This window comes from Gallus gallus, chromosome 8 (assembly GCF_016699485.2).
Source record: "Gallus gallus isolate bGalGal1 chromosome 8, bGalGal1.mat.broiler.GRCg7b, whole genome shotgun sequence".
Lineage (NCBI taxonomy): Eukaryota > Metazoa > Chordata > Aves > Galliformes > Phasianidae > Gallus > Gallus gallus.
The window spans coordinates 25552287-25570827 of NC_052539.1; the positions used below are offsets into that span (position 1 = coordinate 25552287).

Below are 18541 nucleotides of genomic sequence, written 5' to 3' on the forward strand. Positions count from 1 at the left end.
CCATACATTGGAGGGATGACAAGGGCAGCACTCTTCTGAAGATGCTCCAAACCTTGTGTAGGCGCTGCTGATTCAAGAGGCCAGGAGACATCATATCTCAAGAGGCCACTTTCTCCCCATCTCTTCAAATGACTTGTTCAGCATCATCCCTAAATCTGCTTTTTTTCCCCTCCCTGCATCACTGCTGAGCTTTTTGTAGGGCTGTCCCCACAAACACAGTGTTATCTATCTGCAAGTGGTGGGATTCTGGTCACCACCTTTTACTTTTGCGATTTCAGTCTTACTACACAACCAAATGCACCCATTAGACTTCTTTAAGTTATTCATGTCTGATATATTAGCTAAGTTCCAGTAAAGTCAGTCCCAAGCAAAATATTTTCAGATGGCACTATTCCTACAGCTGATTTTATCTATATCTCCTTAAAACATTTTTAGTGTCACAACCTTACCTGAGTGACTGAACCAAGATTTTCATCAATGTCCAGCAATAAGTTTCCATTCTCCAGCTGTAAAGCATGATTTATGAAATGAAATGAATGATTTATGAAAATGACATGAATTTCTGAGCATGAAAATGATAACCTCCGTAATTATTGACTCCACTATTGAAACGAAAACCCTTTCCATCTTGCAGTGAGTACAGATACGAAATCACACAGTCAAAATGATTTTAAATGCTGCAAGATTGGGGAAATACACCATTTATCCGTACTAAATCTTCTGATAGATACAGCAATGCCAGTGCTTGCATCCCAACTATTTACTTTTTCAGATGTTTCTTAATTCAGCAATTAGCACATGCAATGAAGCCTGGTTTTGATGACATTAATGGAACTTCTCAGTGGTTTGGGGAAAGGAAGGGCTTAAGATGCTCAGAGGAAAAAAAAACAGTTGTGAATCAAAACTAACAGCAAATTTGTGGAAAAACACACTTTCCTCTTGCCTAGGAGAACTAACATCAGTGTTACAGTATTTATGATGCAGGTTTTCTTGCCACAGTTATTTCTGAAATTACTTATACAACTCAAGTTGCATTTAAATGTTTATGTGCCCATGCACTCGCTGACATATTTAAGGCAAATCATGACCTAAGTGGCCTCAGAATGCTGAATTTCAGACATTTATTAAAGCAATAGAGAACTTCCCTAAGAAAGAATCTTAACAATCAATCCTTGAAAATCAAATGTTAGGCAACTGAGAAGCTTCATAGGAATCACCATCCTGTAAACCCATTTCAAAATAAGCTCAAATAGCCCCAGAAATGGCTCAGAATTTCCCCCCCAGCACCTCATCCCAGCCCTCGCTGGCTCTTGGAATACAGCAGGGAGGCAGCACGCATGCAGGATTGGACTGCTGGAAATTCCCACTTGTGCTGCAGCGAGACCCTGCACAATGCAGGTACCCCATTACCAAGTGGGTCTGCATTTCACAGCTGCAGGGGTGGGACTAGGGGGGATTTGGGGTCCCTTCCAACCCAAACCTGCGATGATATTAAACAACTGGGAGCCTGGTAAGACACCCCAGCCCCTGATCTTGCCTTCTGTGGGTTCCTCTGGACTTTCTCCCCTTCATTACCCAAAAATGTGTCTCCTTAACACAAGCTCAGCCAGCAGAGCAGCGTGCTGCCATCTGCACAGAGTGAGGCGGAGGAGCAAACATTAATCCTTGTATCTGGGTGACATGAAACCTGTAATGAAAGCTCCATCTTCCCATACAGGCGTGTGAGACATATTGTAAATCTTCTAAACATGAACTATGTAAATCTGGCTCCTTAAAGCAGCAGCAAGCTTTTTTAAAGCGCTCCAGCCAGTAATGAAATGCCTCGTGACTCTTTTCGCTGCTCAGTAAAGGAAAACACATAATCCAAGAGCTGGGAACAAACAACAGCAACAACACAGGAGTAAAGAAGTGTTAAGAGATAAGTGAACTGCAGCTTTCCTAAACCTGAACCAAAAACGATCCACCTCCACTGCAGCACCCTGTCTGACTGCCAAGTACTCTGAAAAACAGCTTTTTCTAAGCAATGTTTGGAGTTTAAAAGGAAAATCTAAGATGGAAAGCATATTTTTTTTAGCTTCAGTTCTACATCTGCAAGAGCTAGAATAGTCAGCTCCTTTACTTGGCCTGGTTTTACCAAAGGAATGGTCCAGCGCTGACTTACAGCAGGAAAGAACCTGATTAATATTGCTAGACTTCTGCAGGTGAGATGATAAAAGCAGTCTCTTAACGTGTGGCTCTGAAATCCCAGAGAATGAAGCAAAGATGGTGCTAAAAAAAAAAATAATAAAAAAAATACCCACAGTAATTATCTTGCACTCTGATACAGATCTCAGCAAGTTAAAGAGAGTATGTGGGATACTAAATATAGTGATTAACCAGCAATTAGCAATTAACCTTTGAGCTGGGTATTAGCTATTCAGATCCTCTCACAGCAGAGGGATTTGCACACATTTCCTGCCCTCCACTTGGCCCAGCAGATAACAGAGGGATCGCCTGGCCATGCTGCTGCTCTGTGCTTCAGAGTCCTTTCCATGCACTTCACATGGAAAGTTTAACGACGAGTCAGTGGTTAATATGGATCCTGAGGATATATATATTTTTCATTTTAGTTGAAAATGTAAACATTTTGGCTATATCAAGTATTTTTTTTCTGATGGTTCAAATCATTGATCTAGGTCATCAAGGCTTTAGTTATTTGCACATCTTTATACACAAGGAATGCTGATATTACACAAGCTCCATGAGCTGCAAGCTGCTTGCTAATTAACTACAATTCAGTCTAAAAAGCACAATTAGAACTCTAACGAAGGAGCACAGCAGAACTGTGACTAAACCAATAATCAGTGAAACCGCAGCCAGGAGGTTGGGACCCACTAATATCCAACAGGCACACTGTTATCCCACAAAACTGCTGTGGGATTAATGGAGCAATGTGATAACTCAACAAAGAAGTGATCCTGATTACAGACAACGCACTGACAAACTGTGTCACCACTGCTCGATAGCCTCCTTCAAATTAAGGATCTCTTGATGTGATCAAAACATGCACTTACTCATTTGTTTATTTTCTCTTTTCATTTGAAGGGAACTTAATTCCGAATTCCCTGTATTCCTCAGGTATTTCCTTTTATAGGAAATGGTACTGAAAACTCTTCAATCTTTCCCTCCCTGGGAGCACTCAAGGCCAGGATGGATAGGGCTGTGAGCAAGCTGGTCTAGCGGGAGGTGTCCCTGCCTATTGCAGAGGGCTTGGAACTACATGAGCTTAAAGGTTCCTTCCGACTCAAATCATTTTATGATCTTACAAATACAGAAAGGGGACGGACTTTGACTGGCACTTAATGCCAGCTCCACACCTCTCAATGTATCCAGTGCTGCCCAAAATCAGAACAGTCAATGTCATGACTACTCCAAGGATACGCATGTGTACTGACTTCTATAAATGCCTCCCCAAACATCACAGAACCTCAAGACACAAAACATTATCCTAGCAAACTAATGTATTTTCAAATGTTGCCACAGTTGGCTGTGCCTGATAAAAATCCATGCCCAGTGCTAAGCCTTGGACATGGGATTGGACTGAATGCAGCTAAGTCGGGCATTTGACCGCAGGAGTCTTTCAGTAAAGGTAAGCAGAAAGGGAAGGCTTTGCAGGCACAGATGGTCAGAGGTTGGGTCTGTGCACTCTCTTTCTTCTCCTATATGAAAATCGGATCCCAAAAGCTGATGACAGAGGCTGAAGTCAACATCACCAGTTTGCAAAGTGAGGCTACTGATGCAAACTTATGGGAAAGGCGTGGTTACAAAACTTTTCTCCACACCAACAGCCACTGAAAAAAGTCACTTCTTAGAGGATCAGAGTCATCTGGAAAGCTGCTCTGAGCTGCTCTATTGCCAGACATTTTGAGATGCCATTACTCCAGGGCCAGACCTTCTGTGTGAGCTCTTGGAGATGGTGTGCTTCCAGATGATGCCTTCCAGGCACGCTTCTTTTGACACAGGATCTGAAAAATCTGTAAATGTCAATGTGTTCCTAGCCAGAAATAAAACACAGCTCTCCCAAGCATAGCTCCCCACTTTGGCAGGAGGGCCAGGCAGTCCTTGTGGCCCCAAGACCTGGGTGGGCTCTGGTTCAGCCCAGCTTCATCTGCAACTGGAGGTCATGGTGAGCATCCCTCTGAGTAGGGCTGATGGTCTTCCCATCCCTTTGCCCTAGGACAGCCAACTACTCCCTGCCTGCCCTGTGCTCATTTGGGAGTATCTCCCATGTAGATGGTACAGCTAAATGGCTGCCTGCACTGTGAGGCTTCAGCTACAATGCTTTGAATCTTTATACAGCAGTTAAGATGAGTTGTTTGAAAGCCTTCATAAAATGGTAAGCAGAGAGTTTAGACATTTTGATGAGAAGGTTTTATTGTGATGTGACTGACAGTCTCAGTGAAGGGTATTTACAGTCTGACTCTTATTACTAAAAACACCATGACAGGTAGAACTTGATGTGTATGTGTAAAGGGGAGACGATGGGAAATTACGACAAAAAGAGCTCATTAAACATTTCACTTTTTTAGAATAGTTAATTTCCCTTACAGAACTACAATTTCTAAGTGGAGCATGTACCACTTAACACAAGCTCTTGGGGGTAAGCTTGCTTTCTTTGTCTGCTTGATGCCTACCCCCATTGAATTGAGAATATGAGAATTTGTCTAAGGAAGGAACAAAGAAGAAATGAGAATGAGTACAAGAAGAGAGAGTCAATACAGAGGAGGGGAGATACAGACACAGGGAGGAAACTGGGTTCTGGGAGAAGGGTTAAACATTCAACATTATGGTAGAACTCATCCCACCTAAGTGTAACTATCTAAAAGTCAGTTCCTTATCATTCCTTCATATCCTTGAAAGCTCCTCCACAGCCACAAGAGAATGACAGCTGGACATATCTGGGCATACTCTCACCTCCACTTGAGAGGGACACCTCACGAGACAGGAGGACATTCCTGGAGTTGCCTATTTCTCTCCTCTTCAGAGAGAGCTAAAGGTGGATGGCACCAGGATGAGCAGCTCCAAGCCCCCACCTTGATGTGCTGAGGCTAGGGATAATATGCCTGAGAACACATCAGAGGAAAACAACCCCAAGATGGAAAATCGATCTCTATCTAGGGAATGTGGGTAATTCAGCTTGAACTCGAGCAAAACTTGCTGCATTTTTATTAAGTGTTGTGTTTATTGTCAGGAGAGAGAATTCATGGTGCCTGAAACCTATTAGGAGCTACAAAAAGTTTCTCTCTTCTCTCATCCATTATGAAATTAATGAAAGCAAGACCTCTTAATAAAGGAAGTGTCCTTATAAGCTTAAACTAGGTAGATGAGCTGGATTATTTGCCCTCAGATTGAATTTTAGAGGTTTATATAATAAGGACAGCTATAAATTGGGAAAAAAAAATTATGGCAAGTGTCTCAATGACAGAGAGTCTCACACACGGAAGGGTGAGCAATAAATCAGATGGGCAGTGGAATATTAAATTGCTAATTTTAAGAGCGATCGCTGCTTTTCTTTTCTTTCCTCTTTTTTTTTTTTTTTTTTTTTAATACATATAGCTATCAAAAGGGGAATTAAAATCTCCGCCACGTGTTTCTCCCTCTTCCCTTTTTTCTTTTCTCCCCTTATAAATTAAAGCAGATAACTTGTTTGGAGGAAGAGGTCTAACCAGCTTAAATATAACCATGAAATAACAAAAAATTAAGTCTGCAACATGCTCCATAGAGATGACACATTTAATACATTTGATGATTACAGAGTCGGTTCCATATGCCTTATATCTCACAGCTATGCTCTTTACCAGGACAGTCTAATACCAAAGTGTCTGCAGGCATGATTGCAAGTGTACAGTACACACAGTTATACTGCAATGACCTAAATTACAGACTATACCCAGAGTAAATCTGAAGCACCACTGAAGGAATAATAAAAAAGTCATAGGAAACATACAGAGGAAAAACTCTAACACTGAACTATGTGAGCAATGAGTGAAAAATCTACAGCTATTCCTGGCCCACGAATACCTTTAATTAGCTATGCAACATGAGTTATCTTCCTACATTTTCCCAGCCAACAAGATGATGGCTCCCTCCTCCTAGTGGATTATCATGAAATATTTATGGCAAGTTTTGTTTGTTTGTGCAAACCTCAGAAGTGTCACAATTCAGACCCCCATCCAGCCCCTCCCCAGCATTTATCTTTTTTATTTGGCATCTCAGTCTCTGTGCTCAACTCAAGCTGTGCAATTTACCACATCCTTGTGTGAAATGAGCCCCCCTCTTTCCCTCTCCTGAACACGGGCATTTCTGCCATGCTTACTGCAGATTGAAATGCTGACCTTTTCCTCCATTTTCACACACAGATCCTCAGAAATACGTATTTTCTGTGCAACCAACACAATCTACATTTTATCAAGATATTGTTTCATTTACACAAATGTATATGAAACAACACAACCCACCCTTCAGCAAATGTATGTTTTCTTGCTAAGGCATCTGTTATTCCACTTCTCTCACCAGCTTGTTACCATTCCTTTATACATTCAGGGAATAAATGTTTCACCACTTCTAGATGCTCAGATGCAGAAAGGGAATGGTGCCATTTGGACAGAACAGCGCATTACCCTCCTTTTTGAGCAAAATCAACTGTCCATGCAAGGCACAGAGCAGAAAGAATTCAGTCCACCATCTCTATTGATACTCAACCTGTTACGTACTTCAAGCACTACAGAAATAACACAACCATTTGGGAGGAAAGCTCAGGGAGTGCATGGGGAGAAAACACATCCAAGTCCAGTTGGCACGCGCTATGTGACTGCAGCAATGAGAAAGGGTGATAAGCCTTATATAGCTTTGGGTAATGGAATAACTCTTCTGATCCAAGCAGCAAAAATTCACACACAAACATGCAGAAGGCTCACTGCCAACTCTTAACTGGACATCACTTTTATAAACTGTGACTTGCATAAGAATCAACCAGAAAATACAAAAAGGAGGAGATTTAAGTAATGAATGAGATGGATATAAGTGACACTACCACCTTGGTTACTTTGAAACAACCCAACAATAGTAGGTCGCTGATGAAATTCACATCCTAAGGGATGTGGCAAACATTACATACAATAATAGAGGTCACAGAAGCTAAGAAACATACCTTATTCCCTGTGTATAGGTAGTGAAGATACTTACACTTACAGGTTGACTTTTTGGCACATCATAAACACCTTCCTTCTTTTGGCTGGTAGGAACCTGCAACAGCAAACAGACACTACAGTCATTCTTCCATCAGGTCTGATGAAAAATTGAAGTCTGCAACTGATATTTAAACACAAGGCAGTTGTTTAAGGATGGTATCCTTGACATTCAAGCAGCAATGTTGATGAAGATGGCACTGAAGAAATAGAACATCTAACTGAATTTTTAAAAACCTAAAACTCAGTAGTGCTCAGAGATGAGATTTTCATTCTCAGTTTAGTCCAGCTGCATGAAATTCAGGTGCATTTGGATCTCTTTCCTACAAAAGTGGTTGCTTAATCATTTTACTTGGGGTTAGAAGATGCACATGGGAGTTATGATCAGGCCAGAATGTCATCTTCCTCTGTAAAAGAGATCCAGAGCAGCAGTGCAATCAGAGAGAGAGATGTTTGGCCTATGGCATTCGATTTCTTCCTTTCAACTCTTTTAATAACCTAAGTCAAGTGAAGCCACAACACGTATCCCTGCAGTGATTGGGTCCCATGGGCTCCTCTAAGTGATGGCTAGTCACAAATCTTCAATTCTGTACAGAATTACAGCCTGTCAGGGTGCGAGGCTGCACAGCCACTCGCAGCCAGGGACCTGCAGTCAACAGCCTCTCTTGTGGATAGGGACGATGATGATACAATTAAATAAACTAAGTGAGTCAACAGTCATAATTTACACCTTGGGCATTTACATCCTACTGATGTGAATTCATTTGCTCTGCAATACCAGGCTTAGCATGCCTAAAGACTGCTGTTTTACATACTTATAATTTGTGATTGTATTTCTTCTCCCTTCTAAAAGCACTAAATGCCTATTGTAAATGACACAAGCTAAAAGAACAGTAAAGAAACAGAGGCTCTAAACAGACACACATGCTCTAAGTAAATTGGCGCTGCTTTTCCGCTGAACAAAGGCACTCAACCTAAGGTTACATTTCAAACATTTATGAAACCTCATAGGTTAACAGCAGAAATAATCCTACAGATTTGACAGACTGACTATCCTTTTGTTTTCTAAGACAATAAATACCTTGGAGTTTTGATAAGAGAGCAGGTCTATTTTACGGAAAGCTGAAGGAACTGTTTATTCACAGAGCTGCGTAATTATTTCTTAGTTTCTATATCCAAAGGTCTCTCTACTGTTCTGGCATCTGCATGTTTACACTGCTGAAACTTTAACACAGTGCACATGGAAGAAGCTTTTCAAGAGCAATCAAGAGGCATAAATACAGAACCCTCACAGAAACAGAACACAATTTATTAACATGGGCACGTTTTTAAGACTTCTTTTCTATTCGTGTCCCAGGAATGACTTGTTTCCCTCAGTTTTCTGAAAGTACTGGTCTTTTCCACTAAAGCTATGTATCATACGAGGCATGTGAGACTGGTGAGAATGGAACAATTCAGCCTAATAGGAAAAGGGTCACTCTTCACAGACTGGTAGGCGACTGTGCAAAACCATGAATACTCTATTTCATAAGTTACTGGAATGTTTAGTCTTCCTTGAAGAGAGGACAAACGCTGTGAGATTGACTATTCATAAACTATAACAGTATGGAATTTTTATTTTCTCCCTGGAAAGCTTCCTCTGCAGTCATTTTCTTCTTCCTCCTCTCAGCTCTTCCTGCTTTTTCCTTTGCTTGGCCATATCAGCATAATGCTAGAAGCACCAGTGCTGCTGACAGCTCTGCCTCCAGGACAGTTTGCAAACCAGTTTGATGTACTTGCATCTTACAGGAACACGAACACCGCAACTCAAAACCCTGGCTTTAGATTGTCAACTCCTTGCAGCACAGATCTTGCCCCTCCATACAGAGCAGTGCTCAACATACACAATAGAAAAATACATAGCAAAATCCCATCCCCATCTCACTATTATAAAACAGACAGGCAAAGAGATGCCATTAAGAAATCTGACACTAGAAAGAGGATAGGTAGATGCTCAGTGATCAATTCAAGCTCAGAGATTAATTCTTGATGGTTGTCTTGATGACCTTGAAGGTATTTTCCAACTTAAATGATTCTAACTAATACATTATGTAGACAGACTGTATTAAAAGAACAAACAGATGTAGCTTTTGGGATAACATATCAAAGAAAGGCGATAGACAGAGAGAGAAAAAAGGAAATTGTGACCTCTAATACATTAAACAAAATTAGAGGTTATCACATTCAGTATTTATCTTCCATCTTCAGTTACGCATTGGGTAGGAATCTCTTCTACCAGGGGAGAGTAGAACTGTTTGAGTACCAGCTCTTGGTTGAAAAAACAGAGCTGGACCAGATGACAGATTTTGCCAGGCTGAGGTGAGGAGCCATGAGGCAACTGAGGATTTGTACCAAGCAAAAAGCGAAATAACAAAGAGGACCTTTTCCAATTTCACTTTTAATAAAAACCTGGATGGCTCTACATTCATCAAGATCTTCTAAGAGAGACAATTCTTCTGGTGATCTGAGTGTAAGATGTGGAATCCTGGACTTATGGCAAGCCACGAAGTATGTGGGAGCTAGGGAGCCAGTGGCTCTGGGCAAGTCTATGGTAGCAATACTTCAGCGTCTGCCCATTGCAATAGATAACAGAATAAGACTTGATGGTATCTATTCTCAGCATTTGCTCTTTTCAGGGTATTGCCGATAGTAAATAAAAAGCAGGACAAAGCTAGACTGCATACACCTAGATTAGGGCGTATTATTTATCACAGGTATTTTCAGTTCACTTCTGCGCATTTTCTATAGGAGAAAACACTTCACATCCCAAGACTGTCAAATGAAACCTTGAGCAACTCTCTGGTGACTTACAGGCGAGTAACCTTGAGATGAGTAACTCACCATTTGTTTCCCATCTTATATTTCCATTTTACCTAAACATCCAACGAGTCCTTCTGTTCTCTAGGTGAGCTCCTGTTCTCTAGCCAGCTCCTCAGAATACACATCCTACTTCTTCCACATCCACCAGCTAGCTTTAAATCTGCGAACCCTTGGACTGACAACCCCATCTGTGCTTGCTTGCACTGATACTTCTTCACAACCTCCCTACAAGCTTTGTTTGTGCTCCAATGAAGAGTAATCAGAATTTCCTGTAGGAATGTTGTTACCATTGGAGCTTTGTTTCTGGCACAGAACTGACAACTAAAGTAGTCATTTTATAAAAGACAGTTTTTTTCTGAAAATAGGCAACCTTTCAACACTATGTGGTAGAAAATATTCAACCTTAGGCATGCTCTCACCTTGAGAGCTCTGAATGCTTTGCTCTATGGATGTGATGCGTACGTTATATTACATGGCAGGGATGCTAGGAAATCTACAAAAACAGGTTATGCAAACTTCACCTTTATGACCCTGTAATGGTGTCTACAAGATTGTTGTTTTCTAATTTCTCATTTGCATTTCCCTTTCCCAATTTAGCTTCTTTCTATTCTGGTTTACAGCTACTCTACCTGTTCATTTTATTCTATTATTTTCCTACCTCTTCTCATTACTTAAAAAACACTTTTCCTCATTTTGTTCTTTCCCTGCCCCTGTTTACCTCAAAAAAAGCTTCTCCTATTAGCAGATCAACTTCTAGCACAGCCAGATGAAATGCTTAATCACTTCTTGGATCTCCTTCCCCTCCATATCAAATGATTTCCTCAAACCACAGTTTTCTTACAGCATAGAGAGATTTCTGTCTATCTCCAGATTTGTTCCAAGTAGGTGATACAGAATGAATTACGTTATATTTTAATAAACCCTACACTGATCCCTTGAGGAGAATTGAACGACTAAAGATTATTTTATATTGCTTTCAATGCAATTCTTTAGTCATAGTGAAGAACATGAGCTTGAGCTGTAACATAATATGTACACATTGAAAATATTTTCCCCAGTATGGGGAATATCCATTGATAACTCTTATGTTTTGTTCAGTTGTTCTCCTTGCTTAGCCAAAAATGAAGTATCAATAAAATGCCTTTCTGAGAACTGCTGAGATGGTCTCCATGAGATTTCACTGACTGTTTCTTAGACCCTTTCACTATCTGTTTCTTAGAAATAAAGTTTCAAGAATTAAAAGGAGAAAGAAGAATCTACCAATTGTCACTATATATGGTGTGCTCAAGGGTTAAGACCCTTCACAATTTGGCAAAACTTACAGATAAAGTTAATAAAACCTGCAGAAGCTGAACAGACAAACAAATAAATACACAGAGACTGGCAGATTATTCATGTACGGTCATAAGAATGAAACGTCAGACATTTTTTGTGATGCATGAAAACTAATAAAAGTGAATTATGTATGAAATGTGTTTTACTAAATGCTTGCAATTGTTGCAATGAAAACACAGAAGCAGTGATTTTATACCTGATAAATGTTTTCTTCTGTTTCAGGCTCACGGATTGGCTCATGTCCAGCCTCAAACACAATGTACTATTACACCAGCAGCCAGAGAGGAAAAGTCAAAGATGAAACAGAGGGAAAAAGGCAATTTGGAAATCCACATAAAAACACAGGCAGGCATTAAAGAAACAAGTTCAAAGTAAAGGCTGGATGGAACCAGACAACTGGTTTGTTGGAAAGCACAGAGTAAGGTTGTTTCATATTTCATGAACCGGCAGAGAATAGACCTAAATCTCCTCTAATGATCATTAGAGCAACTTTCTAATTCTTTCTCACTAGGGATACCGCCTGCGGTCCAATATTAATTTTCTGAAGTCAACGTGAGTTTTGCCTCTTTTACATAATGGCAATTATTTCTACACGTATTTATTATCTATGAATAAAAAAGCTAAATCCAAACTGGGAGAACAGGCTGGAGCTCATGCAACATACCACATGGTGAAAGGCTGTCACAACACTTTTCATCTTCAGGTTCTTGTTTTATTGTGAGGAACACAGAAAGTAAAGCTCCATACATTATAAAAGCTGAACCATAATTTAGGGCATCCTAATTCTTCTCATCTTCCTTAAAACACCTTAGACAGTGCTCAATAGTCACTAATGCTTGAATTGGTTTCTTTCAGTGTGCCTCCAACTGGTATTTTTAAGTGGAAGAACACAAAATCTCCACAAAACACAAATCTCAGCACAAAAACACGAGAATGAAATTACATCTTTTTCTTCTTCACACTCAGCAGGATATTGGACATGAATATATTGACACATTTCTGATAATTATCTTTACTCCCAGGCATTTTGCTTGGATGAAACTGGACTTAAACTACAGATTTCTTATAAAATCATAACCCAAAATGCCAACAAGGGAGTACATTATAACTTTAATTCCTCTGTGTTTCTTTTTAAGAAATATTCACTCTCTGAATGACATTCTGGCTGCATTGAAGCCAACAACAAGATGTCAATTTATTGCTATAAAAACAAGGTGTCATCTTCCTTATTTTCAAAGTAACTCTCTTTTCTGTTAGATTGTGTGTTAAAAAAAAAATAAGGAAATAATGACAAATCTCAGTTGGAAACTTCAAATCTGGACTCAAAAAGCACATTTTAGGAAATAGTCAATCTAATATTTCAATGCAGAAATGCTGTGCTATTACATCTTAATACCTAAACGTGCTACTTTCTGTAAAATGTAGTCTCTCATGAGACCTATCTCAATACATTTCAAAACATTTTGTGAAAGGCTTTGGCTGTGTTTGAAGATAACATATATCTAGTCATTTCTGAAACTCCCAGGCTGTGCAGCTTCAGAAATTACCTGGTATACAGGGTCTTCTACATCTTCTTCCAAAATTGTCTACAGCAAAGTAAGAGGACAGGCAGTAAAAGCAAAGAACATAAACAGCAGAGATAAAAGAACTGTATTCAGAAACTAAAGGACAGCAAAGAACTAAGCAAAACGTGCAGGTAAGTATATAATTCTCTTTCTTTAGTATGCAGATAAAGTCAAGTCATTCTACAAAGTAACACTATTCTTCTTTCATGAGAGTTTAGCAACCTGCACCTTATTGATTTCAGTCAAATGCATGCGTTCAGAAGTTTAATGAATCATCCCTAAAGTACAAGATGCTGCTAAAAACCCAACTTGCAACACAATGGCCTTCATTAAAGTTTTCCTCTTCAACTAGAAGTAACTCTATCTTGGAAAGATAGACATTTCAAATTGCCTAGCACGTTCATCTTACCCCAGGTGACCTCTTTCATCACTGTTTAATCCTACTTCTGAGCTCACGATAGCTGTTAGCTTCACATTTTTTCACTCAAACCCACTGCTGTAAACAAATGCTGAGGGTACCCCGTGCCTCTTTGGAGCAATACTGGGGGATGCTTCAAACTACACTTTTCTAGGTGGTAGTCTAAGCTTATGCATGTACCTGGTATACCGCCTGTTCACACTGCTTGTCCTTTTGTGCCTTTTTTTCCATTTCTTCCCTTTGTTTCAGTTCATAGATGAGCTGAAACAGATCTCGCAAGTCCAGAATCACAGGTTCAGCCTATGAAAATAGAAGCAAGTGTGAAAGGTTGCTATAGAGGAAAGGAAAATTGTAACTAATCATTAAAAAATAATACATCAAGAATAATTTTAAATACCGAAATATATTCTTTTTTTTTTTTCCCAAGTTAGTTTCATTAATTTGCCATTTAAGAATATCTAAACAGACTCTAAACACATTATGAATACAAGATGGGCCTCTTGAACAGCTTCTTATGAACACAGCCTTTCAAATGAGCTCTTGGAACAGGTCCAGAGGAGGGCCACTAAGATGATCAGAGGGCTGGAGCACCTCTCGTATGAGGAAAGGTTGAGGGAACTGGGCTTGTTTAGCTTGGAGAAGAGAAGGCTCTGGGGAGACCTCATTGTGGCCTTCCAGTACCTGTAGGGAGCATATGAACAGGAGGGGGAACGGCTGTTTACGAGAGTGGATAGTGACAGGACAAGGGGGAATGATTTTAAACTGAGATAGGAGAGGTTTAGGTTAGATATTAGGAGGAAGTTTTTCACAATGGAACAGGTTATGGAAGAAGGCTGTGAATGCCCCATCCCTGGAGGCATTCAAGGCCAGGCCAGATGTGGCTCTGGCAGCCTGGTCTGGTGGTTGGCCACCCTGCACATAGCACAGGGTTGAAACCAGATGATCTTTGAGGTCCTTTTCAGCCCAGGCCATTCTATGATTCTGTGATATAATTCTATGAACTACGGTGAAGAAAATGACAGTAATCTGATACTTACTGCCTGGGCTGTTTTTATTGCCACAAATCGATGATTTCCCTCCTTTCCACACACATATCCAAACGCCCGGTGGTCTGTGATATCCTTTGCAATGTACGATATCTCATGAACTGCGTGGTGGTGCTGTAGTAGCTTTTAAAAAAGAAGAAAACACAGCAAGAAATACCCATCAAAACGTTCCATTAAATCTGTATCGTTTCCTTCCATCGGTGCTTCACCTGGATCTCAATGCACCTATGGAATTAAAAATGCAGGCATTCCCTGGTGTCAAAATCAATTAACATCTGAACTATTTATGCCTATTCCCTTTTCAAAATCTGGCCAAATGTGACTTATTTTTAATAACTTAACAAAAAAGCATCAACTGAATATTTTCCCTTGTATCTTCTGGTGAGATATAATTCAATTAACACATATCACTACCTAATTAGAAAGTAAACAGCATCGTAGGTACAGAATCCCTAGTGGTAGGAATAGGAAGAGAGCACAGAAGCTACTTGTAGCTTCCCACAGGGCAGCTCTGAAGACAGGCTCCAGGATGAGGGGTGAAAGATCCAATCTCTGCAAATCGACAGCAGGGTCTCTTTATCTCTACAGCTCTAAGCAGCAGGTGAGGTTTCACTTATAGCAGTAAAAGAGCTCCAAAAAAGCACAGTAAGCCTGGTGGTGATGGATCAATGGCTGGACCAGATGATCTTAGTGCACTTTTCCAGCCTTAATGATTCTATGATCCTATGAAGTGTGTTGTGGCCAGACAGCAACACTGCGTACTAGCACCCTTCTCACTCTGATATAATTACCATTTCATTACCAAAGTAACGTTGAAGCAGTTCTACTCAGAATAACGTCCTTGAAAAGCTTCTCTAACCCGACCTATTAGTTTGAATTCCTACCCTCTGATGCATCGCCCTGCTCCCTCCTAATCCAGGGATAACGCTATGTCTGAGAGCAGGCAAAACCTCGCAGAGAATTCTTTTGAGGTCCAGATTCCTGCTGGCTGGGAGAAAAGCACATTTTGAGAAGCAGCGTGGTATCCAGGCAATCTCTAAACAACCTGTTATTTTTAGAGCTTAAAGAATATTTTAGAATTCAAAACCAGAGAGGATATGTGCGTATGGAGGAGAAAGGGCCACGTGTGTGCAAGGCAGTGACAGGTAATGTGGCTCCCGCAGAACAGGAATGGGAGTTTCAATGGGAAGGCAGCACATAAGAGGAAGCTGACTATATATAAAACAGCAGACTGGACACACGTCACTTTCATTCCTCCTAACTTCCCGAGATTGAGACTGCTTGTTCTTAGGGAAATGGAAGCACTGATGCTGACTTTGGACTGAACGTGGCTAAGCTGAAGGTGTGCTCCAAACTTTAACAACATGTTATGTGTTCAAAATTAATGATGGGATCTTCCTTAGATAATACACTGGTATTGATTTATTAGGCTCCTCTGAAAGCACGCTTGCATTCTATCTGTTACAATGAAATGAAATGGTCCCATCTCTCTATTCTGCATATGACAAGGGAACGGCTCCTATTAAATCTAAGTTCTTTGACATTGCTTTATTGATTGCGAGACAGTGTTTTGCACTGAAATTAAACTGTGATCAGATTCCTTCCTCGTGGAATTAAATTTGAAGACCATTCTACCATGGAAAAAGATCACCCACAAAGTAAGACAGCAGATGGAGACACTCCAATTTATTCGGGAACCCTCATTAACTATTGGAAAATTGTTACACTTGTAATGGTTATGATAGCTCATATACTGTACAAATTAAGTAAAGGTGACTGCAACATCACCCTGCTTCACTGTATGGAGCATGCAGAGTTTTCTATTTGTTTGAGGGATACTGGGTTGGAATATACACATAAAACGTAACGTTGCATGCACATCGGTACCACAATGAAGGTACAAGCACTCCTTGGAATCTGTGCATTCAGAGCTTGATTCATGGACTGTGTCCTTTTTACATTTTCCAGCACTTTCTTCCAAATATTATTTTACGAGTGTCTGATTCTTTGCTCGTCATTAAGCAGGAATGACATCCACTGCAGTTGGTACAGACTCACCACTGTAAAACACCAGGTCAGGACTGCATCATTTTTGTAACGCCTCTCCCTCCCCAGCTCCTCTGGTTCTTTTGTCTTTAGGGTTTTACCACTACTTAATCCTGTCTCTAGTGGGTCAAGAGCCTATAAAGGAGCATTTCATAGCTCAGGGATGTTTATGACACCCCCATATGCACATGCTGGTGGAGTCCATCACAAACTATTTGATGTCTTTATGGCACCTTTGCTGAGTGCTGCTATGAGCCGTTTAGCACGCCTTCAGTGAGGTGTGGGATTGGTGGAGGGCTGCAGTACGGCAGAACACATTACAGAGAAGACTTAAATTGTACCGCGGTTCAATACAGTCAATTAAATATTGCGCAGATTAGAAAGTAATTTAACAATTAAGCTTCAGTTGTTAAATAAATTCACTGTACACAGCTTCCAAATTATTTTAGGTCTCGTGTGACTTTAGTCACTATTGAAAACATTTATGATCTTAAAATGCAAGCACTGGCAAAGCCTCGTATCAGCTAACTCAGTCATGTGCTGCAACAGTTGTTCTCTTCAGGCTAAACCTGGTGTCTATATTACATTTTATTCATATGTTCGGATGCCATTTCTTGCTGTTAAAGAAGGAAGTCTGAAATACTTCCTAGGCAGCAATATGGGCAGCCACCACAGGCACCATCCCTAACACATCAGCCCCTTGAGCTTGCCCTGGTCCCTGCAGCCCAAGAGTATTTTCTCTCCCCTTTGCCAATCCATCTCCTGCTTCTTCTCTCCCCCCCACCCCTCCCTGCACATCACATGGAATTGATTTAGCTACTTCTGAGATCTGTAGCATTTCTAATTTCCCCCAGGCTGCTTGGCACCTATCATAAATTTTTTCACCCCTTATCCTCATCTTGTCCCTTTATTTCCATGCCGTAGCCTCCAGTGCCACTAAATCAATTAAGTCAATCAATTAAGTACTTGGAGGGCCCAGCAATCATGTCAAATATGTGAGTTAGATGGCATGAGAAAGTCACTGTTTTACTATCGCTATTCCTATTATAATGAGGTTGTCTATTTAGTGAAGCCTGGGGCACACTGTTAAGAGCCACAACAAAAAATACCCTGTGAGCTGCAAAGCCTCCTGCACACACTGCCCCACCGAATGCAGGAAGCATGCAGCACGTAACGGTGTGCCCAGAAGGACAAATTTCACAGGGATCTGAGCTGTAAAGCGTCAACCTTGAAATACTAAATGAGGAGCCTTAGGATTTACCAATGCCGGGATGTGGACAGCCATGGTGCAAGCATCCTCTGCATTTGCCCAAAGAAGCTGTGGATACTTCATCCCTGGATGTGCTTAAGGCCAGGTTGGATGGGGCCCTGGGCAGCCTGATCTGGTGGGAGGCAACCAGCTCAGGAGCTGGATGGTCTTTAAGGTCTATTCCAAACCAAGGTATTCTGTGATTCTATGATTCCATTCCCATCTATCCACTTCTCAGCCGTCTGAATAAACAATAGTATACTTTGCGTGCCACATCAAGCTCCCCAAACTGCAACATTCATAATAAAATAACTTCACAGACCTTAGTTTTGGTTATGCTGCTGTTTACCTCGCCCAAGCTCCAATTCACAAAGTGTCTGCTCAGATGCGTTTTAAGAAAACACATCCTATACCTTTAGGAAGACAACCGAACAAACACTAAAACCTGAATCTAACAAGGAAAATTACAGCGATGCCTTAACAAGAAGCTTAGCAAGCTAGAAGTGTAATAGCACATTTACCACGATATACTGCAACACATTAAGTGAAAACAATGAATTGTAAAACATGCGAGCACTTCTGAGATGAATTGCATCTCATTGCACCCAGAAATGCTAGCTTTGTATCGACATGCAGTATAAAAACATTTCACCAATGCTGTGAGAGTTGCCAAAGCAACAACACGGAGGCAGAACTTGCAGGTTGCTGCCCTTGGTAGCCAGACCCAAGCAGTCTGAGTCTAGCTTTTCCCTTGTGAATCTGTCATTACTGCTTATTTCCCAGTTGGCAATAGGCTG

The 18541-nt window shown here is 40.7% G+C and overlaps 1 protein-coding gene across 41 annotated transcripts in view; it reads right to left on the reverse strand.

Annotated features, from left to right (window-relative positions):
• The window catches only part of DAB1 (DAB1, reelin adaptor protein), a 372324-nt gene that overhangs the window by 18572 nt on the left and 335211 nt on the right, over positions 1-18541 (reverse strand). For 23 of the 41 annotated variants that reach the window (XM_015290926.4, XM_040704457.2, XM_040704452.2 and 20 more), the window contains 6 exons: positions 14441-14572; positions 13584-13703; positions 12968-13006; positions 11617-11682; positions 7225-7284; positions 450-506 (listed from right to left, as the gene is read on the reverse strand). In XM_015290926.4, coding sequence (XP_015146412.1) covers positions 450-506; positions 7225-7284; positions 11617-11682; positions 12968-13006; positions 13584-13703; positions 14441-14572 — 474 coding nt within the window. The remainder of the gene's footprint in view (positions 1-449; positions 507-7224; positions 7285-11616; positions 11683-12967; positions 13007-13583; positions 13704-14440; positions 14573-18541) is intronic. The other 18 variants (XM_040704473.2, XM_046944210.1, XM_015290938.4 and 15 more) reach the window with 3 other exon arrangements.